The 22,900-nt window shown below is 31.3% G+C and overlaps 3 protein-coding genes across 3 annotated transcripts; 1 reads left to right on the top strand and 2 right to left on the bottom strand.

The window, feature by feature from the left end:
- Positions 1 to 6,099: 6,099 nt before the first annotated feature.
- LOTGIDRAFT_232701 (hypothetical protein) lies at positions 6,100 to 11,357 on the bottom strand (the record flags this gene model as incomplete). Its single annotated transcript, XM_009057703.1, has 11 exons — positions 6,100 to 6,584; positions 6,783 to 6,865; positions 7,164 to 7,279; positions 7,445 to 7,536; positions 7,889 to 8,083; positions 8,513 to 8,663; positions 8,883 to 8,978; positions 9,933 to 10,034; positions 10,440 to 10,543; positions 11,175 to 11,215; positions 11,302 to 11,357. The coding sequence occupies 11 exons, from the start codon at positions 11,355 to 11,357 to the stop codon at positions 6,424 to 6,426; spliced, it is 1,197 nt and encodes a 398-aa protein (XP_009055951.1). The 3' UTR covers positions 6,100 to 6,423.
- A 189-nt stretch (positions 11,358 to 11,546) lies between these two features.
- On the top strand, positions 11,547 to 19,294 carry LOTGIDRAFT_189887 (hypothetical protein; the record flags this gene model as incomplete). Its single annotated transcript, XM_009057702.1, has 15 exons — positions 11,547 to 11,597; positions 12,446 to 12,620; positions 12,961 to 13,044; positions 13,161 to 13,207; positions 13,403 to 13,514; positions 13,670 to 13,857; positions 14,036 to 14,260; positions 14,540 to 14,625; positions 14,816 to 15,007; positions 16,007 to 16,039; positions 16,965 to 17,142; positions 17,544 to 17,779; positions 18,106 to 18,235; positions 18,552 to 18,744; positions 19,112 to 19,294. Coding segments are annotated over exons 2-15 (1,944 nt in total), but the record flags the coding sequence as incomplete, so codon positions are not given.
- Positions 19,295 to 21,054: 1,760 nt separating this feature from the next.
- LOTGIDRAFT_189885 (hypothetical protein) lies at positions 21,055 to 22,635 on the bottom strand. The gene has a single exon (XM_009057701.1). It carries the CDS (start codon positions 22,585 to 22,587, stop codon positions 21,196 to 21,198), a length of 1,392 nt encoding a protein of 463 aa, XP_009055949.1. The 5' UTR covers positions 22,588 to 22,635; the 3' UTR covers positions 21,055 to 21,195.
- Positions 22,636 to 22,900: the final 265 nt, after the last annotated feature.

The raw sequence follows: 22,900 nt of genomic DNA, 5'->3' as shown, positions 1-22,900 counted from the left end.
CCTGTGTACTTATATAATACTAATATAAGTATATAATACAAATCTGCCTTTCTTTAATCAATATATATAACTACCTGTTCTATTGGTCGCAGTAACCTAAACATAAACCTTAATCATTAATATTCTCTCACCTAATATGTATGTAGTTTGTTTAAACACGTTTAACAGTAGTTTCTCTGGTATGACAATAACAAATAGTATATTTATAGAAGGTGCTTAAATCTGGATTTATATCACCTATTCTTCTAACATGTTTATTTTTTATGGCTAGAAGAAAAGAAATTTTAACAACAAAACCGTCTCTTGTCCTATAAACATCAGATATATCATAATCTTGTCAATCATCCCAAATATCAAACAAAACATTACAACCAGAGAAAATTGTTCACCTGCTTAAAATGAATAATTTGCCAATTACAAACAAAATGTTTGTCTATAACCAAAAATACCATGTCTATAACCAAATACCTTGTTTCTAACGTTTCTGCTTGTAATCTATTATTTTATCCTTCCATAACTATAAATATCACGTCTATTAAATAACCCGTCTATAATAATTGGCCTAAATACCATGTCTATTAAATAACCTGTCTATAATAATTGGCCTAAATACCATGTCTATTAAATAACCTGTCTATGATAATTGGCCTAAATATCATGTCTATTATCCTGTCTATAAAACAAAATACCATGTTTCTAATCGGTAATGTTAATGACATTTAGACTTTTGTATAATATCCTGTCTATTACCAGAAATACCATGTCTATAACCACTAAAACCCCTGTCTATAACGAAATATACCATAATAATTGATAAATACCAATTAAAAATGATACTGTCTATAACGGAAATACCATTTCTATAACCGATGAATACCTATTATGTCTATATCCAACATATTCCATAGCTTTAAAATCCACCGATTCCATGTCTCCAAAACTACCTTGTAACTAACCAATAAATACCATGTCAAGATTTAATTGATACCATGTCATCATAATCAATAATCGACTATGTCTATATCAAACAGATTTCTAAAACCCAAAATAACATCTGTAATCGGTATTATCCTGTCTATAAAAATATACTAAATATAACCAATAGGCATCAAAATTTAGTGATTTCGATTCAAAGCCTTTTAAAGACAGAAAGAAAGAATATATGGAAAACAATTGCGCTAGAAATAGTATTGGCTTATCGATATCATTTTATTTTTATGATTTGGAAAGTAATAAATAATCTTCATATTGAAAGCAGGTTAAGACGACACGCAGCTTAATGGCCATTGAATTGAATATAAATCGTGCTATTCGACCATTATCATCGTACTATATCCAGATTATAAGGTAATTAATTATCTCACTGAGAATTATCAAAGTCTTGTTCAACTGGTAGAGTTTTTATTAGATATGCCTAAGCCTACCTCTATGACGTTTTTGATTGTAATAATTTATGCGTAAATTATATTATTTCAGATGAACTCTGACACTGCTTCGTCAACGTGAAGGCCCTCATTTGCATTAACGTCGTCTTGACTCTCCACGCTCATCTACCTATGCTGGCATGAGTTCTCATTCAGTTTAAATTTTGATTGGCATTATGAACAATTCATTGATAAATTATATTAGACTCATATGATGTAAGCTATTTCTAGACTAAGCAGTCCACTGTGAAAATTCTACAAGCTTATGGAAACCACCGAGATTGATAAAGGATTACCACCCGTCAAGTTGGTCTAAACTCAATAGATACTGAATACTGAGACCATTTCATTTGGAAGCCCTCCAAGACCTGGTAGGGCTATGTAAAGCTAGGTATATTTTCAGTTTTCATTAAAAGTCATTTCGCTAGTTCAGGTTATTAAAATGTTTATACAACTAATTATGTAATCCTAGGCTTGAATTATTATTAATATGATAAGTGTACACTTACATTTCATTGCAACATATATCAAATTGATTTTGATAAAAAAAAAAAAACCCTTTATGTTACATCCTACACAGAGTACCTTTCAATCTAGAGAACCGCGCGTTTTAAACAAAGGTGACACCCGAATTCAACTAGAGCGGAATGACACATTATATATTTAGATCTTGTAACATAGAAAAAACATGTTTACAAGTTTTCATTAAGTCTATCATATACTTATCTTGGCTATTGCGGCTACTTAAGGCCCTATAGCCAGATTATGCTATATAACAAAGAACTTTAAAATTAGTTTACACTTTAATTCATAATCAATAAATAATTGAATACAGCCTAGTAGGCTATAGTCTAACGGGCTGTTACCGTTATGTGTGGATTGAAGGGGGATTTCTATTCACTCAGGAAAACAGTTTAATTACAACAATTATTACATTACCATGTAAATTAGAAAATGGTGTTAGCTTCTGCGTTCTGATTATTAAAGATTTATCATCACGAATGGCCTGATTCAAAATATTGATTACTCAGTTAGTTAGGTAAACTGTATGTCACAACAATTACAGTTGCCATACAAATCAATATTGAAACCCATAAAAACTGATTCTTTCCCTGTAGGCCTGTTATAAATGATGTCAGGTAACTCTTTCAAATTGATTACAATTGCTGACTGTTGCAAATATGCATTCATTTTCAGCACCGCAGAACCTTGGATTCCTGACTAACACTGAACAGGAATGAAAGAATAACATCAATATACCTACCTTATGAAATATCTAAGGTTCATAAATTAACAAATGAAATATATGTTATTAGACAAACTGTTCATAAAGAGTATTATCCATGGACTAATCCAAGGTAATCTGACAAATAATAAGATAATGTTAGATTTTGAGTTGACATACGATAGTAGACTATCTATCAGGTGTGACAAGTAATATTAGTACATACTATATACAAGCTAACTTGTCAATTTGTTTACCTTTTGTCATAAATATATAGTTACCTTTAATCTACCAGTTCATCATACCAACCACTATTATACTATAATGTTATATACAGTTCAAGTTGGTACGATCACAAAAACATAGTGGCCTAAAATAACCTTCATAAAACAAGTCATTGAAACCACATTACTGTTTTTTACAGGTCAGTTATGACATACAAAGGGACGTCAACTTTAACAATAATCTTCAAGTGACATTAAGAAACTCAAGTATAGTCTTCACACTTTATCTAATTGTATATAATACCTAAAATCTAAGGATAATCACAGATCAGGTTAAGCAATTAAAATCAATGCAATCACTGAGATAAATCAAAACTATCAAAATAAAAGGTAATCTTCTATTCTGTAATTATTCATTTTGAAGTGTTGAGTGACTCACGCTCATTTTCTCTTTCTTACACTCCAGTTCACTCCAAACATTTTTTAATACCTCGGATAAAATAAAATCGAATTGACCGAAAGGTTCTAAAAACTATTCAGATAACATTCCCCAAAGTTGGCATCACCAACTAGAAACTAGATTACTTCAGTGAATCTAAAACCTAAATAAAAGTTTCTGACAACAAACTATATAGATAGTTTGCCAGGCAAGGTAACATACGCCCACTACCAGCTGTCAGTAATGATAACAAAGTCTGTAGTGGTTGAATGTGTGAAAACAATAATTCGATTGTTACTAAATCCAAGCTTTACTTGGGTCTCATACCAGTTTCATCAAGATCGAATACAAAATGTAGTCTCTATCAGGCCTACAAGCCATGCATACCAAGTTTCATTGAGATCAGATAAAAACTGCACCCTGCACCATGACTACAAGCAAAATGTGAAGCGTTTTTACTAAGTCAAGGGCAATAACCATTCATCCGATTATGACCAAATTCAAACTTGACCGAGATCTTATCAATATATACATGCATACCAAGTTACATCAAGAACGGATAAGAACTGTAGTTGATATCGTGTCTACAAGACAAATTTTACGTGTTTTTGTCAAGGGCAATAACCCTGAAATCATTCATCCAATTATTACCAATTTCGAATCTTATCTTATCTTATATATACATTCTAAGTTTCATCAAGATCAGATAAAAATTGCAGCCTTTATCATGCATACAACCAAATTCAACGCGTTTTTAAGGAGTCAAGGGCAATAACTCTGAAATCGTTCATCCGATCCGTTCATCCTTTACTGTGGTATGAAGGTCTTCGCATACACATAAACGCACGAAAAGAATTCAATTTAAAGTGAAAATATGTGGAAATGTCCCTCAATTTACAAATTCTGAACATGTTTAAACCTAATTAGTTTAAAAAGAATACAAACTGACTATTTTAGACAACAACTAAATCTTTGTTATCTTGTTTCAATATTGACATATACTTATAACATTCATTAAAACATCAGGTTGGATTCCCCTCAAACTTAACATTTCAATGACTAATCACTATCTGGCCTGTTTAAAATATCGGCTTTTTATACACTGTACTTAACAGAGACTTATCGAATAACACTACACCTCTTGACTTCTAAATCATATTTAAAAACATTGAGCGTAGGCACTAGGCACGTTTATGTTTCGAGGTAAAAAATGTCGAAGACTCAATTTTACATAATAAATGTACTTTATTCATATTGTTTACTCATATTTGAATGGAGTTGACTTTTTAGTTAATGTGTAAGAAATGTTATATGTGGATATAGATCTCGGTTGATAGACAACGAAAGCTTATCAATTTGACTGCTCCAGATAAGGCATGATTAAAAGAGTAAAAATAAATCGGCAAAAGCCCACCTTGTCTGATTACCAAGTCAATTTGTGCAAGATACATATCGAAAAAGACGAACTATTAAAGATTCTATGCAAGAAATAGAGGCAAAACTTTTTTGTCAATATTATGGACTACCAGTGAAGTTTATATAAGACAAGCTTTGGAGACAATGTACCTGTACCGGGGGCATAATTCTGAGAGACCTCTTAGTGTAATAATGAGAGGACATCTAGGTATAATTCTGGAGGTTTTCTGAGAACAATTCTGAAGGACCACTAGGTATGATTATGGGAAACATCTAGATACATTTCTAGAGGCTCTCTGGGGATAGTAATTCTGAAGGGCCACTAAGTATAATTCTGAAGGTTCTCTGAGAATAATTCTGAAGGTTCCCTGAGAATAATTCTGAAGGACCACTAGGTATAATTATGGGGGGAGATCTAGTTTTAATTCTGGAGGTTTTCTGAGAATAATTCTGAAGGACCACTAGGTATAATTATGAGGGGAGATCTAGTTTTAATTCTGGAGGTTTTCTGAGAATAATTTTGAAAGGACGTCCACAAGGTATACCTAGGTATGATTCTGCAGGTTCTCTGGGAATAACTCTAAAGGACCACTAGGTATAATTCTAGAGGTTTTCTGAGAATAATTCTGAGAGACCTTTAGGTATGATTATGAGAGGACATCTAGGTATAATTTGGGAGGTTTTCTGAGAATAATTCTGAGAGACCTTTAGGTATGATTATGAGAGGCATCTAGGTATAATTCGGGAGGTTCTCTGAGAATAATTCTGAGAGACCTTTAGGTATGATTATGAGAGGACATCTAGGTATAATTTGGGAGGTTTTCTGAGAATAATTCTGCGAGACCTTTAAGTATGATTATGAGAGGGCATCTAGGTATAATTCGGAAGGTTCTCTTACAATAAGTCTGAGAGACCTTTAGGTATGATTATGAGATGGCATCTAGGTATAATTTGGGAGGTTTTCTGAGAATACGTCTGAGAGACCTTTAGGTATGATTATGAAGACATCTAGGTATAATTCGGGAGGTTCTCTGAGAATAATTCTGAGAGACCTTTAGGTATGATTATGAGAGGACATCTAGGTATAATTCGGGAGGTTCTCTGAAAATAATTCTGAGAGACCTTTAGGTATGATTATGAGAGGACATCTAGGTATAATTCGTGAGGTTCTCTTAGAATAAGTCTGAGAGACCTTTAGGTATGATTATGAGAGGACATCTAGGTATAATTCGTGAGGTTCTCTTGAGAATAATTCTGAGGGACCTCGAGAATTTGTATTTTATTCTAGGATCTCTTTGGGTATAAGGTTCTGTCCGTCGAATTCTGAAGGATCTATTAGTATAATTTCAAAAGAACTAAATAATTTAAGATATATTTGTATCATTTTATTATCACAAAATCATAACAAACTAACTATCACATACTTCTTAGAGAAGATTTAAAACAATTACATCCCTGGTTTCATTTTCATATCCTGTTCAAAAATAAAACCATGTTTTTTCAAAAGTGATATATATGAATTAATGTCTGTTGAAGCTCCTCCATATCCATCAATTATATCTACACCTGACAACTTCAAATATGAAAGCTTGACCTTTCAATTCATCTCAGACAGACTTCACGAAGCCACATATACTATCTTCATTCACATGTCATATTTATTTTTCAAAATAGAACATGATAGTAACAAAATTATTATAAATGATTCAAATTATAACGTCTTATATTGCCATCACGACAAGCTGTATATATATGATTATCATCACAAGATGTATTGTAAATAGGATCACAATCAGATCCTGTTAGTTCAACTTCTGTATCATATTGTTCATTAACATAATAACATGATCCATCACCTAGAAAATTACAGTAGAAATATAACATTTGTGCATCGTATGTGTAACAGGATAAATGAGAATGATATAAATTTAAGGGATCTGAAATCAACCTTAAAATCCCCACAGAAATGCTGGGTATGGATTTTCCCTATGTTTAACATCCAGAGCAAAAGTTGCATTAACTGTGGTAACTTAACCATTTAAAGTAATACATACCAGTTGCAATGAAGACACCTTGTTTATAAGGTAATAATGATAATATGGCTGAGCGAGATTCTTTCCATTCTTTTAAAGGTACACTGCAAATAAAAACAACAGCTACGGTACATAAAATAAATGGTCTGATCCAGATCAGATGAGTATATAAAATATATTGTTTAATATATTATATAATGATAATTAAGAAGTGTTAATATGAACCTATTTATCTCCTAAATACACATGACACAAAAATACCCCCCATAGATATAAGAATATATACAGCCAACCAGTCAAATCATGGCTTTTCATAAGTACCGTTTTCAAATAAGCACATTTTGCACTCTGAATTAAAGGGCCATTCTGTCTTTTCTGCCCCTTTAATATATGAAAGATTACCTCATATTTCTCATATCTGATATTGTTATGTGACCATCTTGTGTTCCACATACAACATTAATATTGGACAGAAAACAACAACAGTTTACAGCACTGTGGCAATCTAATTCAAATACCTTAAAATATACACAAAACATTGCAAAACAAATCAGTTATTTATAAAATTTAGAAACATAATCCACTACTACATAGAATTTTGAAAGATTGTATCTTTATCTCTTATCATATAGAATCTGACATATACATATATACCAAAGTTTTTTCCATAATTCATGTCTCACCTTTTTTCGACTTTGTAACCCATAGCCTTGTAACATACTGTTTTCACATGCTACTAATAACATTTTACCTTCTGTACCAATTTCTCTTTCTCCTAAGTATAGAAAGAATAAAGTAATGCAATATCATTTGTCAATTAAAATGGTATTTTTATCTACTGAGTTGCCCAGGGGGGTAATTATTTTTTTCCATGCTTAAGTTTCTACTCTAAGATTTATGTCAGCTAAGACATGAACATAGGATGGATCATGAAACGACTAAAGCAAATATTAGCTAAGTCATGAATTAATTTTGTTTGTGAAATGTTTGTATCACATTATATGACGTGACATGCACTTTTATCAAGTCACATCTGCTTAGTTTTTTTTTTATGTTATTCAGGTATTTCATGCTAATTTAATCTTTTTCCATACAGATAATCAAAAACTATTATCTATATAATATACCTGTAGGTAAATCTGGTATACCAAGATTATATAAATTATCTGGTTGACCAATACAACATGAATTAACTATACCACCACATTCATTAAATGATGTTAAACAGGATTGTTGTCCTACGTCCCATAGTTTAACACTGCCATCTCTGGAACAGGACAGTACATTTCTTCCTCTATCTATTATAGCTGTGTCTAATATACCTAAATATAGTCATACATACAATAACAAAGTATTTTCAGTTATAAGGTTTTATTTTAATATTTCAAAATACACAAATATATTATTCAAAAATCAATATAATTCAATATAACTAGTTTAACAACTTTATCTGCAAACATATAAACTTTTATAGACTATTTGTAAATCAGCACACATATTTAAATTAATTATAATTTATTACAATTTTAGAGAGAACAATCTCACGCTATATAGCTGGTGGTATTCACTTACTTTTTTATTTTTATTTAATGTATTAGTTTAACACTGAATGAATTCTTTTTAACCATATATGAAGTTTATGAAACAAAGATTACTCCTTCTATGGACACTAATGTGAAGAAACAATTTGAGATACAGGACTTCGTCATACCTCCTGTTATTGTGAAGCTACTATTTGAAATATTACTAACCTCCTTTGTGACCAAGTAATGTAGTAGCACACTGACCAGTTTCAGCTGACCAAATTTTAAGTTGCATGTCTGCACCACCTGATAGAATAACAATACCAGATGGAAAAAATCTACAGCAATATACATCACCATAGTGACCGGTCAATTCTCTCTATAACACAATACATTTAAAGAAATTAAGTCTACAAATGTATCAAATGTAAACTTTTGTTGTAAGAATGTAAAATTAGACTCTAATAAAACAAACAAAAAAACTGTTAATTTCAAGTGATATTTTGTATAGCAATAAAGGCTTTTTATATTAGTTTCCAATGCTATAAATGCCTGTAAATGTTAATATTAGTAAATGCTGTGAACACATCGGACTTACTCTAACTTCCCCAGTTCTAGTTTCCCACACTCGAAGTAATCCTTCACTATCACTTGATACCCCTAAACCACCTGTTGTTACATCTAATGATAACACCTACATCAATAGAAATAAGTAGGCACATATATCAAAGTACATTTATAATACAAAAATAATCTCCAATATAATTAAATTTCCCTGAAGGTCAGGTTAAGAGAAGTGACATTTTGATCATTTATAGAATTTAAGATAGCTTGACAGGCAAGGTAACATATGCCCACTGGCAGCTGTCAGAGATGATAACTAAATCTTTATTGACCAAAAATATATGAAAGATTTTATTAATAATACCAAATTTTTCATATTGAAGATCTTCATTATGCATTTGTAGTTCAAAAACCCTGAATACCTCATCAATTTAGGGTCAGTTATGCTGAGTTTTTCCAAAAAATCTTTTTAAATCAATTGCAATAATCCAGAAGCATTGAATTATCACACTCCTCTCGTGTCTGAAATTTTCAAAGATATATAATAAGGTATTATCAAATTCACACAAACTAACTAACATAGACAAATCTAAACTTTACTGAGATCTTCTTTATATAAACCTGCATACCTAGTTTCATCAAGATCCGATAAAAACTGTATCCCTCATCGTGTTTACAAGTCAAATTTGATGTATTTTTACTAAATCAATGGCAATGACTCAAAAACCGTTAATCGAAAAAATCGTCAAATTCAAACTTGACCGCCTTCTTATCAATCCCAATGCTCACACTAAGGTTCATCAAAATCCATTGAAAATAGTAGCTTCTATTGTGCCCACAACAAATTTGTGACGCTATTTTACTAATTCAAGGGCAATAACTTAAAACCTGTTAATGGAAAAAATCATTACATTCGAACATTCGTCTTATGAATCCCAATGCTCACAATCAAATGAAAACTGTAGTCTCTATTGTGCCCACAAGAAATGCTGACAGACGAACAGACTGACTGACAGGGGCAACGACAATATATAAAAAGAACACTGAAATTTCTAGTCTGAAAATATCATACCCGTATACTTACCTTTTTCTTTAAATTATGTATGGTAGAGTAGGTTATTTGAGCAGCATTAAATTTTCTTGTTAATTTTACATCATTTTTAGCATATGTTACTGATATTCTTTTCTTTATAAAATAAAAAGTAATATTACTTTATTAGGCATCAATATTTTATTTGAAATTCCATTGGCCGGGAATGAAAATTCAAATAATCTTTTTTCAGTCAAACTAATATCAGAAAACACAAGGGAATATTGTGGTAGAACACACTTCTTTAATAACAACAATTTACATGTGTCGTCATCAAATGAAATGAAATGAAATGAAGACGGATGGATTAACATGGTAATATATAGCAAATAAAAAGAGGGGGGAAGCCATGAAGTAGAAAGGCAGATAATAAAAGAACAACAACAATAAGACTATTCCAATAGCAATGAATCAAGCAATAGATAAAACAAATAGACCGGTAAAGGATTAAAGGATGATAGAGGGTTAACAGATGAATTTTAAACATAATTTTCACATTACCTTATCCACTTTATCAACAGAAAAACCATCAGAACTAACAACGTAAGGCAAACCCTCTGAAGACAAACCGTTTGATTCTAACTCTCCATGTCTTCCAGGTCTATCTACAAAAAAAATGTATGTTTATAATAACATGTATCCGAAATGGAAGAAAGTTTTCTTATCAACAAGATGTATTTTCAAACACCATAATTTTGGGGCAGAAGGTACGTTATTAAGCTTGTTTACATATCGAAGGTGTTGATTAATTAAATAAACCAATTAAATATATCAATTATAGCCCATACTTTATCAACAACCAACATATTATTATCATTGTCATTGTTATCATGCCTGTTTATATTTATGCTTTGCCTCTATGGTAAGATCCAGGGCCGAGTTTCATTCGACCCGACCAGATCTAACGTAGAATCAACAACCAAACCAAAATCACAGAATCATGTGATTTGAACCAATCCAACTACCAACTACTACGACTACCTAGTTTGTGATATCAGCATCCGCTGGAAACGAACGTTTAGTTGTCAGATTGTTATCGATAAAGACTTATATATTCAACTATGTAGACATATTCAAACCCCAAATCAATATCAGAAAATAGTGAACTATGGTCCTTAAGAGCAGTAGGATTATCACTGACACTGTTGGATTTGGGCAATGCCAAGAGCGATAGTTGCAAATGCAACTGTGGAATAAGGTTTATTTATGAGGTTATCTCCCTTTACAAACTCTTACCTCCTTTTTTGTATGTTATCCATGCTTTACCACAGCTTTCACTGAAAAAAGTAAACAAAAATAGATCAGTCAGCAAAAAATTAACAAGGAAAAAGATCTGTGAAATTTGTCATATCAAAATAATTACCTCAAGGAGTGTTCCCAATCGCTTTGTAGAATAATTCTCTCTACGGAGTCAGCCATGTTTGCCGTGTTAAGGTATAGTAACTATTTTGCGACATTCTGGTGTAAAAAAAAGGCAAACCACTAATAAATATGTGCTTGTATTTTCCTTTAGATATATCAAAAAAGCTGACATATTTATAACCTAGTGATTGAATAAAGAAAGAATAGCATCTGTTTTACGATAACCAAAGTTCAGGTTGGTATCTTAAAAGGAATATGTCAACAATCACTTGCCAAATTGAATTTTACAGAAAAGGGGTATTTAAATAAGATAATGATCTTCCTATAACATAATTAACATATGTCACTTAGTTATTGGGTCTGTTCAATTTATAGAGGAAGATATTACCTTGCCATTAACCTCCCTGCGTTTACTAAATAACCTGTTTACTTACCATGATTTACACCTTCGGCTTCACTTGATTTGAATCACTGGCTCGTACACTCACCTGGGAACTGACCATGAGTAATGTGATTTAGGCCACTGTAAGTCTTATAATGAATTGTTAGATGTGTATAATTGTTATTCCTGCATTCGAGGGGAAGGGAATCCTCATAATATTACTAAATCCAATCATCCAACAATGGAGCACAAACTTCAATTGCTACAGAATTTTTACCAGCATTCTTACATCCTTATTTTCAATCTCGGCTTTATCTTATTTTCATTTAACTTAACACAAGGCTCTCTAACATTAGGTTGTAACACATGTCATATTACTTTGGAAAAACAAGAGTTTCAAGGAGACATTAAATGAAGCTATAGAAAAGTCGATAGATCATAATTGATGGTCTTTTTTTTCCCACATTTAAGATCAGAATAAACCATGTAAAATTCCATTCAAAATTCAAACAGATTAAAATGCAAATCTTCATGATTTGGTATTTAATCAATCAAAATGTCCTGCTCAACATTTGAACACTTTTAACAGTGAGCATATAAGATTACTTTTAATGCAAAATTCCACAGAACAAGATTTTAAGAGGAATCTTTTTAGAACGTTTAGTCTAGTTTAGTGTCTGATTAGTGTAGTAACCGACAGTAAAATTATGACAAATCTAAGATACCATAGCATCATTATAAGACTTCATGATATATATTGCAGATGGCAGCAATAAGCTTCTAATAGTTGCTGATATCAAGAATTAGTTAACATATTTGAGTTACTAGATGATGTGGTATGTTTATTAATTCGATCGTTGGTTGTTTACTGGTAATAATTCATGATGGATTGCAGTAATTCTGTGATATTTAAAAGGAAGATATTTAGAGAAGTAAATGTAAGTAAACCCAAGCTTTAAAACATTTTATCTGTATCATTTCTGGAATTCTAAAGAAGATAGATATTATTTATTCTACTGACTTTTGTGTTTGTCTTGAGCGCGATCAGAAATTGGAAATACAATCAATATAGATCTGTTTTATTCACTGCAATATAAAATTGAAGATTTCAATTATGAACAGGATTTGTATGTCACTGCTATGGAATTACCAATCTGCAACTAAATATTTAAATAAACTGACCACAAGGAAAAGATAAAAGAAAAAGTTTCAGGCAAAGTAAATAATTTTTTGAAAGCAAGAATTATGTACAATGGTTACCTTTGGTTTTTTTTTCAGGACAAAAATCTTCAGAGTTTTCAAAGAAGTCAGCATGTAAATGCAGATCTTATAAATAGATTAGGTTTAGAGAAGGAATTAGAGGTAAATATTCTCAAATACCTAGTTTTATAAAATGTGTACCAAAAGATATTGAACATATAGAAAGTAACATCAACATTAGATTAGATGTATTCAGCAGTTGTTGATTTTAATTGCAGGGACATCAGGGTTGTGTGAACTGTTTAGAATGGAATGAGAAAGGAACGTAAGTATGTGCATCCCCTTCATTGTTAACCTCACTGCTAACATATCAAACTATCAATTTTAGATACAAAGACAAATTCCCACTGATTGGAAGGATGTGTCATGTGTAATCATCAATGTGTTTGTAGAAATTATAATGTACAAAGCCTAGTAATATGGTTGAATATTTGTATTCTCTCAATATTTACTTGTCCAGGTTATTGGCTAGTGGATCTGATGATGTTCAGATTATGATTTGGGATGCATTTAGACACAAACAAGTTACAAGTTTAAGAACTGGACATCAAGGAAATATATTTGCAGTGAAGGTGAGGAATCAGTAATCCAATGAGAAAGTTAGAATCTGTACTATTGAAAATTAAATTAGATATGATAACATAATGAATGAAACTAACCTGCAATATTTAAAATCAAAAAACTATTTTATATGAAATTAAACTAATTGAAAAGTATTTGATTCCAGTTTTTACCGAATTCAAATGATACCATACTAGTTAGTGGTGCTGCAGATAGTAAGATTAGAGTCCATGATATTAATATGAAAGATACAACCCATGTGTATAGCTGTCATGCTGGTCGTGTTAAAAGAATAGCTACTGCACCAACCATTCCTTTTATGTTCTGGAGTGCTGCAGAAGATGGAACAATTATGTATGTTATTACTTAGTATCTTGAAAAATCAAAAAAATTATAAATAAGTTATATGAGTTACTGCACTTGGTCATCTAGAAATAAAAAAAAATTCACTTTATAGATGATTTTATTAAATTCATAAAAAAAAATAGTCCCCTCAAATAATTGTTAATACTTTGATCGTATATTTTGACAGGCAATTTGATTTACGTTGTACAGACACCACTCAAACCAATCCCCAGAATGTTTTGATTAATTTAAATGCACATATGGGAGAATATGCTGAAGCTAAATGTTTATCTGTGAATCCTTTACGTCCTGAATATATGGCTGTTGGTGCTAATGATCCGTATGTAAGAGTTTATGATAGAAGAATGTTAACATGTAAACGAATGCAATATCCTGGTGAAGCTAGTAATAGGTTGGTAAAATGAATTCTTACCTTGTCTGATCCAATTAGTAAATTATTTATTAGTGCAAGACGTCTGGGTTGGGGTGTCACTGAAATGCTCTTTACAATCAATCTAAAAAGCAACATTTTCTGCTTTTGAATCATTTAAATATAATGAAAAAAGAAGATTGGCAAAATTAATAAGAAATGGTTATGATGAAACAGTAACTTTTGTGTGATTTTTTTAGTTTCTATATTGAGGGCTATGATTGAAATTGTATGATAAATGAAATATAATTTTCTGTTTAGATTTCCATGGGATCATCCGCATTTAGATTCATTTAGTGATGAAGACTATAGTTTACCTATTGGTTGTGTTGATTATTATGTAGCAGGTATTTCGTTAAAATCTGTATTACTTCAGTACATTTACTTCAAGTACAAATTCAGTGTATTGAAAATGACAAAGTTTATGGAAAATTTTCACTAACACACTATACTATAGCAATATGCGTTATTTTTTTTTAATTCATTAAAGAATTTTGTGTTGAGAAGAAATATTTACATTGAGTTTTTATATTACAGGACATCTACCAAAGAAACAGTCAGATTACATGAAATTTAAAAGATATAGAAGTTTAGCATCAACTTATGTAACATTTGGTCCAACAGGGTCTGAATTGTTGGTGAATCTTGGTGGTGAACAGATATATTTATTTGATATAAATAGAAAGAGACATGCACAGAAATATGATATTTCTCTATTCAAATCTTCGAGTAATGGTGTTTCTAAAGGTAAAAAAATACAACTTAAAACCAGGAAATCAGTTCAAGGATTTTAGACAAAAATGTGTTATCAGTTAAAGGACATATTTTGCATTTTCTTTTCAAAATGAAAATTTGTCGAAAGCATTCTTTTGTGCATTTATTGCTGATTGTAATAAATATTTTTGCTATTTTCTGCTTTTTAAGAAAATATGTTTTTGGTAAGACCCCTGTGTATCATTTATATTTCAATTACTGCACTTACACCAATACAAATTTCCTAAAAAATAGAAATCCATTTAAATATTACTATGAACAAATCAAAAAAACTCTATTACTTTTTATATACCCATATGACTGTCTGTCTGTCTGTCTGTCCACAAGGATGAACCCTATTGAAAATCAGAAAAATCGAAAAATATTTATATAGTTATTTCCCTTGTTTGTTAAAATTTAAACACGATAGACAGTTGTTTTCTTGGTGGATTTGACGAAACTTGGTGTGCGAGTTGTAATCACCCATGGTTGAACCCTATTTAAAATCAGACAAATGGAAAAATATTTAATATTTATCGGCCTTATTCGTGAAAACGGGAATTTATTGTGCACATGATAGAGAGCAGGTTTCTTGATGGATTTGGATTAAATTTGGTGTCAGTGTTTGTTATCATCTAAGAATGAACCTTAGTGAAAATCAGACAAATTGAAGAATATGTGATATGAGTTATTGCCCTTGTCCTTGAAAACGCGTACAATTTTTAACTTATGACTTGCACAGTTCTGACAGATATAGACAAAATGTGGTGAAATTGTTAATAATTTCCCAATGATGTACCCTATAGATATGAAAAAAAAAACCTAAAAAGTATTGCCCTTATTCCCTTGTTATTGCCCTTGTTCTTGGAATCACATTCAATCATCTGAACTTATTGAAAAGCAGAAAAATCAAAAATATTTAATATGGATTATTGCCCTTATTCTTAAGCTATTCTTTAGCTCGTTACACTTCAGAAGTCGAATTCTGGACTGATTTAGACAAAACTGGTGACCATGGCGATTGGTATTTTTTCAGTAAATATTTATAGATGGTATCCCTGTAAAAAGCCTATAAACTCATCTTCGACTCCCTTTACAGTCAAGATAATGATAAATGTAATTAATCAGTGAATTGGTGTCAAGTTTACACACACTGCTGTATGAGTAAATACATTACCCATCTATTAGTATATCTAATAAGCCGGTGGAGGCAGAGTGTACTTTGTTTGATGGCTGTTTCTGTGGTCAAATTGATGAAATACTATTTAATAAAATAACATTACAATTTTTTTTTTAAGGAGAATCATGTCAGCCTACTAATGGATTTAGTTTACATCGTACTGATGTGAATGGTGTAACAAACGGTGTAAAACCTTTAGTATCTTTACCATCTACTAGTTCAACTAATTCAACATGTACATCAATAGATATAGATATAGATGATTCACATAAACCTAAACAAAGACAATCTAGAAGGTAAAGTTATTTACTATTATCATTAAATTTATTTATCTATGAACATGATGCAGTATAAGGGTGACTCAGTGAGTTTGATGGCTGATCGCTAACTGTATTGTCAATACTGGCACAGCTGAGGTGGAGAGAATATTTTTGTATTTGTCAATCTAGTTTCCCAAGGCACAGTGGTTGGCTAAGAGGAAAAAAGGTGTCTGGAATAACCCTGTGCACATTAAGAATACCTCAACAATTGGAAATCCAAAAAGATCATATGAATGCTCCTGTCCTGTCAAAACTGCACAATGATAGCATTTCGGAACTTCATTAGCTCAATCAGTTCCTAAAAATAGGACTCCACGTGAAGGCAATGATACATCAAGTGAAAGAATAATTACTAAGTACCATCGACTTGAGTGCCAAAGATCAGTGAGAGATGTACTCTAATTGTATTTCTATGAATTTTATTCGTCTAGAGTGAAATCAGATGTAAAACTTCCACCAAGAGTTGAATACTTAAAGAAGAGAGCTAACAATTATTTTGAAAAAGAAGAGTTCACAAAAGCCATTATAATGTATAATCAAGCTATATCACAACTATCCAACTCTTCCGTCCTTTATAGTAATCGGGCAGCAGCTTATATGAAACGCAAATGGTAGGTTGATTATTTTGCTTAACATTGTAACAAGTCTGGTAAAATAGCAATTTAGAGGTTTGAATGTAAATAGCTCTTAAGAGTTTGGAATCTTGGACTTCAGATATCTTAACAATTTGAAACTGAAAATAATTTGATCTTGCTGCCATGATAGAATTTCTAATAATGTACGGCAAATGACCTGTGTTCACCCTAATAATAAGTGTTGTTGCACTTAAATGGAAAACTTTTCATTTACTCCCATATGGTCAAAAGCTAAAGTTATTTTTCTTAAGTACTGTTTTCCTTCTCTTTAAATACAAAAAATTCAAACTTCAAAACTAAATAATATTTCAGACCATTTGAGATGTGACCTATAAGTAAGTTTGTCTAAGACTAAATTACTCTTTTATAAATTGTAGGGATGGTGATCTATATGCAGCATTAAGAGATTGTCACTGTGCCTTGAAATTAGAGCCAACTCATCTTAAAGCTCATTTTAGATTGGCACGGTGTTTATTTGAATTATCTTGGGCTTCAGAAGCTTTTCAATGCTTACAAGAATTTAAAGCTATGTTTCCAGATTATGCTAAAAGTCATGCATGTGAGGCATTAGATCGTGATATAAAAGCAGAAATTTATTCACAAACAGATGCTGGTAGGTTTGATCTAGATATTTTTTTTTTTCATTTTTGCTCCACTTATCATTCACAAATCAAATGCTCTGTTCAATGACATATTCGTAAACTTCATTTTAGGAATTCATTGAATTTCAATTTAAAGAGTGTTTTGGATTTAGATTTTTACAAACTGTGTAAGCATGAGGTCAAATTTAGACTATAGTACAGGAAGCTTGATCCTAAGAAATTCAAACAAAACATCCAGATCTATGTTTCAGTCAAATAGTAAATTGTTTTATAGATGATAAAGAGAGTGGTGGAGGTTCTAGTAATAAATCTACTGGTGCAGGTGGTGATAATCAAGAAAAACAACAAGCTGTTACTATATCAGAACAAGAAAAACAATGGACTAGTCAAGCCTATGATTATGAATATAGATTTTGTGGTCATTGTAATACTACTACTGATATCAAAGAGGCAAATTTCTTTGGCAGGTATGTTGTTATTATTGGAGGAACTGGTACTTCATCGATTGCTAGCAACTTGCAGTATCTGGCAGACTTAAATCTATGACTGGATTTATATTGATATAAATAGTATTAATATCTGACACTAATTGAAGTGGAAGTAAGAGTTTATAGTCTTTTGATTTGAATTCTAAAGAGCTTATAACTAATATGTTCAGGAATACATATGAAACTAAAAAACCAACAATCAACATCTTGCTTTGTTTTTTTTATGAATTTAAAGATAAAATGACAAAGAAAAAAATAAAAGTTAATTTGTAATTGTTGTAACTAAATTTTATAGTAATGGTCAGTATATTGTGGCTGGTTCTGATGATGGGTCATTTTTTATTTGGGAGAAAGAAACAACTAATATAGTAAGAGTTTTACGAGGGGATGATTCTATAGTCAACTGTTTACAACCACATCCAAGCTATTGTTTACTAGCTACTAGTGGTATTGATCCTGTTGTCAGATTATGGAGTCCTAGGCCTGATGTAAGTGTAATTTTATTGAACCATCACCTTCTTTTTTGTTTAGCAATTGTGTGTTGACGATATTTTTATTAGCAACAATTAAGTTAAGATTGTTTATGATATTTTACCTTTGTAAATTTTGTTGTAGGAAAAAATTGTTTAATATTTAAAAAAAAAAAGAATTGTGGGAGTATGCATCTAAGTAACAAGAATTGTTGAGTCTCATTTTCAAAATTGTTTTACCATATAAGCATTCAGTTTTAACTATGATTTTAATATGAATATTTCTACATACACTAAGTAAATTTATACATACTTACACTTTGATTGAATATTTGTTCTAATTGGGTATTAGTACTTTAGGTATTATTATTTTTGTATGTTGCAGGATGGATCAAAGAATGAACGTGAAATTGATAATTCAGATGATGCTGCCTCAGCTAATCAGAAGAGAATGAATGCTGATCCATTAGAGATCATGTTAATGAACATGGGTTATAGAATAACTGGCTTTTTAGATGTTGATGATGAGGAAAATGATAGAGCTGAACATCAACAAGTCAATTGTCGACAAACATAGAATTTCATATCTTACAGACCAATTTAGTACTTAATACACCTCAGTACATGTGAACAATCTCTCCTTTAAAAGGACTAGGTTCAACTGAGATATAAAAAGATAGTCAAAAAGTACTTATAGTATGTTTTAGTTGATCAACAATAAATATTTACAAGAATAATCTGTTCTTGAGTAAAATAAGTGGTAAGAATAAGATTACCATTATTAAACCTCTTATACAAATGGCATTGCGAGTTAGAAACTATCTGATTGGTCATGATACGGTTTTCCAGTTTGCCCAACTGTAATTGGGTATGAATAATTTCGGAAAGATCAGGGCCAAAATGTTTGGCAAAGGACTAGCTGGTAAAAAAAATTCATAATAGAAAACCATAATAATCCTTGTAAAATCTCTCTATACTTTCTTCCTTGGTATATTATATTGTTATTCTTGAGTAACATACAGTAATGAAGCTATTAAAGATGGGTTTGGTTATTTTTTTAGTATAAAATTAAGCAAACTATTGTATCAATTGGTGTTTCTAATGAATTAACATGTATTCTTAATCATATCATTATGTTCTTATTGCATATAATTAAGAGCTTTAACCAATCATAAATGTCCATGTATGTACAGTCTGGATAAACCTTTTGACCTTTCTTGATCGGTCACTCATTGGAATTCTGCAGGTAATTTAGCTAATTATGAACTAATTACGGACATGTGAGACAAACTGGTATTTTTCCAAATCATTAGAACACCTCTACTATCTATTTATATAAGCATTAGCATTTTCATTTTCATAAATGAAAATAAGGGAACCCATCTTTAAGTTTTTTGTCTGTGCAATAGAATAAACTGCTTTGGTCACCATAGAAATGGTTTGTCAATTAAATAAAGCTGGTATTAGTAATCAGTTACACTGTTATTCTTACATAGGAATAAAACAGTGATAAATATCTGAATGTACTATTACAGTAGGTTTTTGACACTGATATAACTGTGTTATTGTCAGCTTGTCATATTCCTGTGAGAATTTGGAAGTGTCTGTGTTATTTGTTATCCTCTTCTTTTTAATGTCAGAGTTGTTGTGTATATTTGTTGATATTATGTTACTGTTTCATTGTGTATTTATTACATGAAGAATAAATTTCGCAAACATGAATCAATTGGCTGGTTAGTCTTGTTGTGAGCTGTCAGTAAAGATAATTTGAAATCAACCTTTCCACTTTGTCTCAAGTTGAAGAACCATAGTACCAACCTTTGTCTTGCATATTTTCCCAATTTCCAAGAGACCTGATTATTTGACCAACCTGTCCCACATAAGCACTGATCCAGTAAGTTAATTGAACTAATGGCCCATGAGTACATGTTGGTCTCAGACATAGAATTTATTGTATTTGATAAAGAGCTTGTACTGTTATATCTTGCATCAATAAGCTTACAACATTGTGTCAGGAAAATATTTGAATGACATTAAGAAGTTGAGAGCACATACAGGAAACAAACATCTTTAATAACAAAGTGCTATTGTCTTAGCTTCATTGTTGTTGTTTTGTTATTACCTGCCTTTCTACTCCATGGCTCCCCCCCTTCCTTTTCTTGCTTTATATTCCCATGTATACTCCCTCCTTCATTTCATTTGATGACGGCACATGTATATTGTGTTAAAACTTTGTTATGAAAGAAGTGTGTTAAACTATAATTTATTCCCTTGTGTTTCCTTTTATATTATGTCAAGACATCATTACCTCTATCAAAACTTCTATAGTCTAGATTATATCATTTATTACAGATTGAGAAATATGTAAATGTTATGCAATGTTATGAAGAGATAAAACATTTTGCAAATACAGATTTCACAAATTTGCGTATAGAATAAATAATTATTGGCTTATAGATATTAGTATCATCAGTAAACCAGAGACCCATGTTCTCCTTTCCATTGTTCCCTCAATTCCACTTTACATCCTAAATCTCTCAAGGCAGCTTTTGCTTCATCTTCTAAATTATTATGCCGTGTTCTAGCTTTATTAATCACATCTTCAACCCCTAACTCTGTTATAGCATCACAATGTTGTCTTGATCTAGCTACAATATTTCTTAATGCCATACATCCCTGTTTCTGCACCCCACTACTTGTAGGGTGTATCTTCATAGCTTGTACTATAGCTTGATGGCCATTACATTCCATAATTTTTTCACAATTGCCTGGATTTCTTAAAGCCACGGTCATTAATGTAGCACATCCTGCCTCAGCTATGAATGCATTAGTTTGATGTTTGGTCATTGCAGCTACAATTAATTCAATTCCACCAGACTTAACAATTGATACTTTAACAGTGTCATTCCCAGCTAGAGCTTTCATAACAGATAAACATTTACGAGTTAAATTCTTATCATTGATATTACTTTCAAAAGAATTTAAAATCAATGATAATCCTCCCATGTCTAAAACTTCTCTACAGAATTCATCTCTAACAGCTAAACATCCTAGTGTAGACCATAATTCTCCTAAGACTACAGAATCTTCACAATAATCCTTGCAAACATCGATGATTCTCTTCAGGGCATCTCCTTCAGTAACAATCATCTTAGCATGTTCATGAGCTTTTCCAAATGGAACTCTAATATCATCATCCAATGTTAAAACTCGAAAACCAACACATATCTCTTTAACTAAATCAGGTTGAGATTTATATTCAGCTAGTAATTCAGATAAGGAGTTGATAATGTCATTAAGGACAAATAATTGACGATTTTGTTCATGTTTAACACACAGAAAACCAATAAGTTTTATAACTAAAGGTTTCAGAGAAACAGGAAATATAGTAACATAGCTTACTAATTTAGTTACACCTTCTTCATCTAATAAATCAGGTTGACCATTCACCAGAGAACAAAATGTATTTAAGATGTCAGTCAGCCATACAGGCTCTTCCTTATAAATATCCAAGGCTTTCATTAAGACTGGATAAGCTCCATTTTTACCTGCAAGACATCTTCTGGCCAAATCTGTGTCACATTCAGATTTCAATTTTTGAAGGGAATCTTTCAGCCCATCAGTTGTTTTACCTTCTAAACAATTTGTTATTTTTTCAATCGCCACTACAACTTCATGGGTTGTCTGATCACCACCACTTGTAAACAAACTTGGTTCTTTGATAATATTCAGTAGATTTACTCCCTGTGACTCAAACTGACTTACTGCGTCATCAATAGCATCTTCAACACTCATGTCAAAATCTGAGATATTTTCTCGTACAACATCATCAAAAGTTTCCTGTGATATGACTTTAGCCATTTTCAGATACAAATATTCCTGTAAATTGCAAAATGTCCTTCTAAGTTGTCAACACGTTCTGGAATGTTTACATTGAGCAACCATATTTGTAAAGGGAGGTTACTACCAAACACAGTGGACTATTCTCATTATTTAGTAAGGTATGAAAGGTGTTTAGAGTAATCATATAAAAATACAATAAATTCGGATTACTTACATTTGATTATATCAATAATCTACTTAACCTGGTGTAACCGTATCGAATCGTATAAAAAGTAAAGATGATCAATACATTTTCATTTCAAAAGACGTCGAAGAGTCTATTTTTCCATGA

This window comes from Lottia gigantea, assembly GCF_000327385.1.
Source record: "Lottia gigantea unplaced genomic scaffold LOTGIsca_31, whole genome shotgun sequence".
NCBI lineage: Eukaryota > Metazoa > Mollusca > Gastropoda > Lottiidae > Lottia > Lottia gigantea.
The sequence above is the reverse complement of the archived record's forward strand: the minus strand, read 5'-3'. Positions and strand labels throughout refer to the sequence as shown.